General features: G+C 40.3%; 1 protein-coding gene across 1 annotated transcript in view; it reads left to right on the top strand.

The window, feature by feature from the left end:
- Positions 1 to 1,962: 1,962 nt before the first annotated feature.
- ATP12A (ATPase, H+/K+ transporting, nongastric, alpha polypeptide) overlaps positions 1,963 to 10,193 on the top strand; it is a 21,366-nt gene continuing 13,135 nt past the window's right edge. The window contains exons 1-8 of the mRNA XM_009333403.1: positions 1,963 to 2,205; positions 4,199 to 4,345; positions 5,856 to 5,915; positions 6,806 to 7,009; positions 7,593 to 7,706; positions 7,864 to 7,998; positions 8,547 to 8,664; positions 9,326 to 9,594. Of these exons, the coding sequence (XP_009331678.1) occupies positions 2,197 to 2,205; positions 4,199 to 4,345; positions 5,856 to 5,915; positions 6,806 to 7,009; positions 7,593 to 7,706; positions 7,864 to 7,998; positions 8,547 to 8,664; positions 9,326 to 9,594 (1,056 nt within the window). The 5' untranslated portion in view covers positions 1,963 to 2,196. The remainder of the gene's footprint in view (positions 2,206 to 4,198; positions 4,346 to 5,855; positions 5,916 to 6,805; positions 7,010 to 7,592; positions 7,707 to 7,863; positions 7,999 to 8,546; positions 8,665 to 9,325; positions 9,595 to 10,193) is intronic.

Below are 10,193 nucleotides of genomic sequence, written 5' to 3'. Positions count from 1 at the left end.
TCCCAGTTTAATGAATTTGCTACAGAACATACCCTTCAGATGACAGATGCGTCACTGTAAATATTGCAAGTAGACCAGGGTGTATGAGGTACTTTGGTGCCGAACACTTTTCTAATTTGCATTTCTAACATTTGTCCCCAGGCCAAAGTACTCATGATTTATAGAAGACAAATGCAAAAACTGCCCAAATGACCCAGATAACATTCTAAATCACAAACCATTACTAAAAAGTACAGAATAGTTGTTTTTACAAACCTGTGAAAGCAGTATATAATGATACACATTCTTGTTTTCCATCTACCACCTATTCCTCGCCACTGGATTAGAAATCCCAGTTCCCAGTTAAAAATTGTAAATGAACACGGTAAACTATGCTAGCCCTGTTTTCACATTTTCCAGCCCACTGTCTTTAGCAACAGATCCGACAGACAACGCAGCTGCATTCCTGGAAGGGATTTCCCTATTTCCAAGTCCATGTTTCCTTTCACATATCCCCGCACTTCCAGCCTCAGTAGTCTAGTTTGATGTCAAATACGCTCACTGTACCTCTTGATCTTCTTGTTCTAGTATCTTTTCCAGCAGTAGAGAGAACAATCTCAGTAATGGGTAAGACATGACACATGCAGATTCACTGGATACAGTCAATATATTACTGCTCTTACATATGGGACATATTGTGAAATCTCCAATACTTATATACATATGAAAAGGTTTTATCTTCAAGCCCCAGGACACAATCCAGTTCTCAATATAACAAACAGCAGAAACTGAAGGCGAAACCTTTCCAGATACACTTCTGTATCTTGCATAACATTCTAAGATGAAAGAATGCCATGGAAAAAGACCAATACACATAAACTGAAAAGTGGAAACAGCTTCGCTTTTTAACATAAGCGATGTTTAAGGAGGTGTGATACTCAAATCACTGGAAACCTGCCTGTGATTTGAACATGAATTTATTTATGCTCCTGTTGAAGTAGTCAGGGAGGTTTCTCTAACAGCTTATACATACGGCTTGAAACAGTCAACATCAGTTATCTCCATTAACACGTGGTATCTCTCACCACAATTTGAGTCATCTGCTAGTGACTGTGGTACTTCACAGCATCTCAAACGATGCAATTTGAAGCTCAGGAATTATATAATGTAAAAGACCAACTGCTGAAATGCTATGTTGTTCAGTGAGACCAGTTCTGTCAGACAGATGAAAGACAGTCTTCCCCCAAATAATGTTAAAGTACAGAAAATCCTTCACCATATTTGAATTCGTTTTTCTCAGTTAAATTTCAGAGGTGAAGAAGTTAACTTTACTTCTAAGCGATGAGATACACCAGGTATCAAAAGTGTCATAAATCTCATAATTACTCCTGTACGGAAGCTGGTAATTGGTGCAAGACAAACAATGTAAATAAGTTGTTCAGGTAAGTGCTCTTGCTGAAAATGCACTCCAAAGTGCTTTTTTCAGCTAAGCATGAAGGTTAAAACCACAACAAATGCAATGCAAGAATTAAAAGTGAAGTCCAAGCTAAGAGGCTTGAAGGAGCACCACTCCACTAAATCCCTATTAGTACCTAAACAGGGCAGGGATCTGACTTTTAGGGACCCTAGGCAGGCAAAAAGAACATCATGTAAACAAGCAAGACAAAATGTGCACAGACTTCCTTTACCCCACCGTACGTTGCCACGACAGCTGGAAATCGTAAGGGGAGTCCAGTGCTGGAAAGTCTCCGAAGAAAACTCTTTGCTTCTAGCAAGATGAATAATACACCTGTTCCCTAGTCGTGAGCAAACACTACAAAGGAATAATTAGAAACTATCTGACCTGAAACCCACATGCCCATTACTGTGGTATTTTTCCACCTACTACAGGTGAAACAGAAGATGGGCTGGACCTGGAAGGAGAGGGGTGGAGTGGCAGCACAAGATGCTGATTTATAAAGCACTAGCCAACAGTGCTCTTTCTCCACAGGCTTCGGACAACGAAGTCGTCCTGCCTGAAGGATGCCAAAGTGCAAGCAGGATTCCAGCTAACGTCTGCTTGCCAGGCAAGAGGGAGCTACAACCTCTGTGAGCTTTTGGACTCCAATAGCCAAAACTACTCCGAGCCACTTCATTCTCCAGTTGGGCTTTTGCTTTTCATCCAGAGACTTTAGCTTGGCTGTTTCACTCCATCAGGAAAGGAATAAACTCACCAAGATGGTAAAGGTGAGTACACCGTTCACGGAATTGCTGCTATTGCACATGTGTTTCTTCTTAAGAACAAGCATTAATTTAAGTTTTAATATACATATGTATATTACAAATATGAGCTAAGTGAAAAATGGAGCCAATACTAGACACTGTTGGGCATCCAGTGCCCCGACTAAAATTTTCACTGTATGGAGGTGCATTACGGGCATGCACCTCTAATCCTAAAAAGTAAAGAGATCAGATTGCATGGGGAAGAATTCTAGGACTGGCTACTTTCATAATCAACGAGTTTCATGAACGCTATCCCTTTTGCAAATGCCAACATCTGAGATTTTACGAAAATTTGCAGGTTAAAAGTTAAACATAGATCATGCTTAGAAGTGATCAATAAATTTTACTAACTTCATTAATTGTCTTTATTATTCTCCTCCATCTGCTAAGTTCTCACAATACATAGCTGTTTTCTTTCTCTCCTGGTCTCTCTACTTTATGGGGATTTGAAAAACTGAACAGATTTTGGGTGGGATAGTTAAAGAGGGGCGGAAGAGAAGGAGGAAGGTGAAGGAAAAATCCCAATAGATAAACCAGATTGTGAATCTTCAGCGTGGTAGAAAAAATAGAACTTCTTGTAACAGACATGTCCTTTATCTGGGATATGTATCACCAAGCAAATTCAAGTGCATTAGGAAAAGGATTTCAGACTTTTAACTCCCCAAACTACTCACCAGCTCTTAGCTTTTCCCTTCCTCAAGATACAATGTCAAGACTTCAACATTCCTCTAATTAAAGGGCATCTGAGGAGAAGATGCCGCTTTTGAGTTCAGAATAGTATTACGTAATAAGATGTCCCAATCCTTTTTTTTTTTCTTGTTGTTACCATTACTTGAGCTCTCTGGTTTAGTCTGCACGTAATTAAGACGTCTTCTCTCAACTCATCTGAAATATTACCTCTGCAGGAGTCCAAACATTGACAAATGCCCTGCAGAGTGTGTATGTACTCATTAGACAGACAACGGTGGTAGCAGCAGTCTACAAGCTCATCTGGCCCACTAGTAAAGCACACCATCAGATAAGATCCAGTATGACTCTCACGAAGCTCTGATGGTTAATCTGTAAGGAAGCCTCTGAAATGGGGTCAACCAATAGTTCTTCCAAGGCATGGCATGTAGTTTACAAGATAATTAGGATCTGGAACGTTATGATTATAGAAGCTGGTAAATTAGCAACACAGGAAGTTTGCCCTTCAGACTACGGTATTAACTTAAAGTTAGGAAACAGCACAACCCCCAAGTTATCAATAAAAGCAAAACATTGTCAGAGGTTTAGCAGCTTCCCTGTGTTAACAGTTTCCTGTACCTGATACTAGATTGGCAAAAACAAGTGAAGTTTGCTAATTCCCTGTCAGTTCTGAGCTCTATGTGAAAAGAAAGACTCGCTTCTCCTTGGCTACCAGTATGGTGTTTGCCTCCATTTCTCGCTACGTGATCAAGTGTAAATATAAATGTATAAATGTTAATTCTAATTAAAAAAGAAAAGTAAATCTTGAAGTCATGTATCTAAAAAGCTCCAGGAATAGGCAAGTTCTCAATGAATATTTTTTCCCCCTCCCCTTTCCTTTTAAAAATCTTCTGCTTTTACACTGATCTCTTCTTGGAGCTGATAAATGAGTTAATGGTTTTCACTAGTAATGCTGAGATCCTGGGCATTATTCCTACACTTTGTGTTAGACCATAAACTGCTAAAAGTGTTGCACATCTCTAAAGGAATCACTGTAATTTACGTCTGCCAAAGACCTGACCATGATTACTGCAACACATGCTGGAGAGATCTCAGGATAAGATGGGAACTAGCACTCTCAGTTGCCAGGAGAAAGAGACAGTAGCAATCTGTAGCTTGTCTAAAAAAAGTAGATTTGTCAGAGTTTGACTTCTTAGTGGTATTTTTTTACTCCTTCCTTCAAGTCCCAGCAGATGTTCACAACAATGCCAAAACCTTATTTCTTTTACAGAAAAAGTCCGATGTTTACTCAGTTGAGATCTATGGGACAAAAGATCTAGAAAAAACAGATATTGGAGACGAAGGGGAGATGTACAAAGACTTGAAAGGCAACAAGAAAAAAAAGAAGACAGAAGACCTCAAGAAAGAACTGGACTTGGTGAGTGTTGCTAAGCTCCCGTTACACCTGGCAGGACAGCCTCTACCCACTGTCTGAATGAAGTCTGGTGAAGGGGAGTGAATGCCGATGCACTATCATATTAACAGAAGACCTGCTGCACTGAAAATCCTAACACAGGGAAGGATTTGCTTCCTCATGCTCCTGAAGTGTGCCAGAAAAGAGTTGTGCAGGATTAATACCTATAATGAAAGAATGATTCTGGCTTAATTAAGTCACCAATGGTACAGAACATTATGTCCCCAAAGAGGAGTTATTCCCCAGGTCGAATAGCTGCAATCAGTATTTCCTCTGAACTGCCACTTGCACAGTCAGCCAGGAAACAGAAGGAAAGGTAGAAGCACAACATTTTGCTCCAGAGATTTCTAGTATATCTAAAAGCATGCCTCAGCTTTAAGCACAGGGTTTTTTTCCCCAAACTAACTGCACTGTACTTCAAGGACAGTGCACTAAGCTCAAGAAACCTGTATTTTACTTCCGGCTTGCTACTGACCTGCTGGCTGATCTTGGAAAAGTTGCTTCTTCTCTATATGTTTCAGTTTCCCAATCTGAAAAATGAAGGTAATTATACTGACCTCTTTTCTGAATTGCTTTGAGAGCAACTCAAAGGAGAGGCTATTTATGGGCTAGATGGTATTTCAAAGGGTAAGGATACCCCAAAATGGGCCATCAGTTTCCCCATCATGTTTCCAAGATCTACCCAGTACTAGCTAAATAATTCTCAACGTATTTTATCTTTGCCACCAGAGGATGTAACATTACTCTCATGTTTCTAAAGAGAAACCAAAGCACAGACAAGTTAATTGACTCATGCAAGTACCAATGAATCATTCTGTGAAAACAATTGTGAGAGATCTCAAATTCTTGGCTTCTAAATCTCAGTTCGGCACAAGATATAATTAGGTCAATGATACCACAGAGGTGTCAGTGCAGGGAAAGGAGAAGAGCTTTGAGATTTCCCCCTCCCACACCCTTTTTAACTGTGGTTAGAACCTGCTGCTTCTTTCTACAAGACTGTGGCGAATAATTTCACATACCCTACCTTGCCAATCAAGTGCAAAGATTGTTGTCACACATATTCTGACACCACACCCCTTCTTCTGTCAACATATTGCCTATGGTACTGAATGCTTGAGTCCTGTAGCATTTAAAGAGGAACTATTTATCTAAAAGAAGCACAAACGTTAGTGGCAAGCAGTATTGACATGAAAACACCATTCTGTTCTTGTGACAGATTTGCTGGAGGAGGCAGCTATTTACAAAAGTACTCTCAAAACCAAAAGAAAATACCATCTTCCAGTGGAAGATAATTTGCTTATCAATATGCAAATTGCATATTGTCTATTCATGAATAAGTGGAGTGTCATACTAGCAACTGCATCCATGGTCCTAGATCCAGGTGTTTGAACATTCTCCAGATCCTGAAATAAAAATTTCAACAGTCTGACATTCTGCTTGCTCACTATTATTTTCTCTTTCTTTTGGAATCCAGGACGACCACAAACTCAGCACTTCAGAACTGGAGGAAAAGTATGGTACGAGCATCAATAAAGTAAGTCTATAGGGCATGATTAAGAAACTGCCTGAATCAGTTGCCTTACTTTGCCTCTGACTTACCCAAAGCTTCCTAGAAGCAGTAGGAAAACATTCAAATCAACAGACTCATACATATAGATGTATGTGTGGATGCACGCATGCATGAGTGTAATGCACTAACACCCAATAAAGCCTAAACCAGCAAGTCAATGTGCAGCACTGACACGGGTTTAGACTGGAGTTTCTCTCAAGTCTGAAGAAGTCTGATCTACTGTTTTGAAATCAAAATCCCTGCGCAAAACGTGACCTCAAAGTTTGCACCAGGACCTCAGCTTTTCTGAAGTTTTTATCTGACATTTCAATTTCATGACAATTCATTTTTCACTAGCAGTGTCTATAGCAACAGAGTGCACTGGAAATTATTTCATCTTGAAGGAAACACTAGATTTGAGAAACTATACACCTGAGTCCCTTTGACACCTCAATTTCGAATATCAAAGCATTGCAACGTGGCCAGAGTACAGACAAGAATTTCAAGTAACCCATGAACTCCAAACATCTTGGTGGAAATGCAGTAACAGCGGCAAAAGAACTGATGTCTGTTTTTCCCCAGCTTTCTAAACACTAAGTACACGTATACTTGACAGATAACCAACAGAATGAAAACTCCTAATGGATACAGCCCCAGATTCAATGCTCCAGTAAAGAAATATCTGTTTCTTAGCAGATAACTAATAGTAGCCACCCTGAAATCACAAAGTTTGGAAATCAAAGATGCAGGTTACTGGAGCTGATCTGTGACACAAACAATGTTTAAGGAAAAAACAGCATGCAAATTTTGTTCTAAGTTGAGACAAAAATCTGTTTTCTGTGACTTCATTTTAAACATGTCATTTACTTTTGCAGGGTCTCTCTAGTGCAAGAGCAGCAGAGATTTTGGCTCGGGATGGTCCCAACTCACTCACTCCTCCCAAAGCCACTCCTGAAATTGTTAAGTTCCTCAAGCAGATGGTGGGAGGGTTTTCCATCCTCTTATGGATAGGAGCCGTCTTCTCCTGGATTTCATTTGGCATTCAGCTTGCTCAGGGAGCTGAATCACCCTTTGACAATGTAAGTATTTGAATAACCACAAAGTGAGTATTTGACCCTTTGACAATCTATGTAATTTAAATACTAATTCACAGTTATTCAGTAACTACAAGGAGGCCTTTTATTCTTTCAGGACTCTCCCTCTGCTACTAAATGTTTCTGATAAATGCTCAAATACCTGCCATACCACTTCTGTCTAAGAGTGCCTATCCAAAGGTTTTATAACCACTACCCGTAATCATAAGTACTTGAGTAAAAGCAATACCGAAGTCCACAAAGTACTCTGGAGTCTTTGACTCTGATTCCCTTATGAGTTACGCTCTGCTAGGAATGTAAATTGTTCGGGTTTGTGTCAGGTTTAGTTTAGAGAAGACATTTAGAAAGATGGGAAACTTGCTATCAAAAGCCCTCTTCATACTCAAAAAGCTTTACTTGATCATTAGCAGGGCAAAACTTGAGAGTTCTTTTCTTAAACTGTCTTTTAACCTGACCAATACCTCATTTTAAGAGTCTCCCGAAACAATACAGATCTATGATTTATTCTAGCAGAGGAACTGCTTAACACTTGTCTTAAATTAACTGGATTATGTCTTTTATTGATTAGCTCTACCTTGGAGTAGTCCTGGCACTGGTTGTCATCCTCACTGGTATCTTCGCTTACTATCAAGAAGCTAAAAGCACAAACATCATGGCCAGCTTCAGTAAAATGATTCCACAGGTGAGAATAACCAAGGCATTTCATATGAGATGAAAGTTCATTCCAATAATGCACCTCAAAATGACAAAAGCACAATAAGCCCAACCTGAATTTACCTCTTGCCAGGAGCTTTAGAGGATGGCACAATGCTAATTTTTGTCACACTTCTGTCTTTCAGCAAGCTCTTGTCATCAGAGATGCAGAAAAGAAGGAACTGCCAGCAGAACAGCTGGTGGTTGGAGACATCGTGGAAATAAAGGGCGGAGACAGGATCCCAGCAGACATTCGTCTGATCTTTACTCAGGGTTGCAAGGTAAAGAGTGCTTTGTAGAGCATGGGGAAAGAGGAAAAACATGGTTTAGAGACTTTTATTACATATAAAGAATTTCTGCGCACCCAATGTGAGTTATTAGAGCTTTAATTAGACATAATCTAATTAAATCATAGAGTGCAGAAGCTATACTATGATGCTCAGCTCATCTAGGACTAACATCTCCACTCCCTGAACATTAAAAGAAGCCATTAGGTCCACACCATGTTCTAGCAATGCTCTTTGCCAGGACAGGGGCAGAAATACCAATACAATATTAAGAGTTTCCACAGACCTGGAGGCAGATCTTCAAACCATGTTTTCTTCCAGGCTGCTACTGAAAATCCCACTGACAGACACAAAACATTGACTGAACTGAATTCCCACAGAAACAGATTCTCTCAGTGACAACGGCAACTCTCTCGGAGAAAAGGCACCAAGAGATTATGGCCCTGTCACCCATTATTAAATGTGCTGCCGCCTTACCTTCTGAGCTAGACATAACTGCATATTACTAACTTTAATATGGGCATGTCTCCGTTTCATTAAAGGTGGACAATTCTTCACTCACAGGGGAATCAGAACCACAGTCTCGTTCCTGTGACTTCACCCATGAGAACCCCTTGGAGACCAGGAACATTGCATTCTACTCCACCACCTGTGTGGAAGGTGTGTACAGACAGAGAGAAGGGACTCCAGAAATGGCACCCGTACAGGGTGCTACATAATACTGCTAACACATTTTAAACAATTCTGCTTCAAGGAATTCCAGAAAGGTTTATTTGCTCACAAGAAACTATTGTCCCAAGCACACCAAAATAAAGCCTTAAGCACTGGGCTGGTCATACTTAACATCAACCAGTGAGACATTTATTTTAACACCTAGCCTGGTTATGGGTGCAACAATCAATTAATTGCGGTTTCCTTGTGGTCTTTCCATCACTATCTTTAGGAATGTCAAATTGCAGATACCTCTAAGTACCTGTGGATGCTTCTGTGTAAGGGCTCTGCACACATAAAGGTGTTGTTCCTATTCTCAGGGCTAAAAGGTATGTGTGTCATACCCAACAGACTGCTACGAGACCGTTCAGCACCCAGGATAACACTACATTCCTACTGCAATGCAATCAAAAAAGACTAATGAATGAAAATAGCTTACGTCTGTCTTTCTCATCACCGACAGAGCTATAAGATTTCTAAGGGGAAGAATGTAATTCTGGGGTGAAGTCTCAGTCACATTAAGGCTGAGAAGGGTCTTCGTTAATCAGTACTGGGTACAGAAGACAGGATTAGTCTCTCCTGGAGCTGACAGTCATTTATTTCTTTGCAGGCACTGCTACTGGCATTGTAATCAACACTGGGGATCGCACTATCATCGGGCGGATTGCCTCTCTCGCATCGGGAGTAGGAAATGAGAAAACACCCATTGCTATTGAGATAGAACATTTTGTCTACCTGGTGGCAGGCGTGGCCATTTCCATCGGTGTTCTCTTCTTCATTATATCTGTTTCTATGCGATACAAGATTCTGGACTCCATCATCTTTCTCATTGGCATCATTGTGGCAAATGTGCCAGAGGGATTGCTAGCCACAGTAACGGTGAGTCTATGTTTGAATTCACTGGTTGCCACTGTAGTTCTTCAGTCATTACCACAATTCATCACTCCTAAGTTTGTTACAGTGCAACACTAACCAGTGAAGAACAAATTATCTATTAAGTGACTTGGCTGAGTTGAGTTTGAAATAGGGGTGTTTTTTTGCATGAAACTGAAAGGACAAACATTTCATTTGGGAATTCTGGCATAACTGAGCCATTAATCTTAAAAGCTTCAGTGCAACAATCCAATTTGAAATAAGGTTCTTCAAGTACCGTTCTCCCTCAATTGCTAACCAGTAGAATGATGTGACTCATTTCCCCACAACCTGTTCCTATTTGGAAATGAGGATATTGTACCCTAAAAGTCACGTGAAAATTCCACTTACTAACATGTATAAAGCATCACTAAAATCCCTGGCTGAGAAGCAGCACACCTGCTAAGCACCGTTAGCCTTAAAGTACACCAACAATGAACAACCAGCAGCACTGCAATAATGAAGAGAATCATTTCAGGATTCATTAAGTTGGTGATTAGAAGCTCCCCCCGCATCGTAGGTTCTCCCATCTAAAACAGCCTCTTAACTGATATGACATTCTGATT

The sequence above is a fragment of the Pygoscelis adeliae genome, unplaced genomic scaffold (assembly GCF_000699105.1).
Source record: "Pygoscelis adeliae isolate BGI_AS28 unplaced genomic scaffold, ASM69910v1 Scaffold151, whole genome shotgun sequence".
Lineage (NCBI taxonomy): Eukaryota > Metazoa > Chordata > Aves > Sphenisciformes > Spheniscidae > Pygoscelis > Pygoscelis adeliae.
The sequence above is the reverse complement of the archived record's forward strand: the minus strand, read 5'-3'. Positions and strand labels throughout refer to the sequence as shown.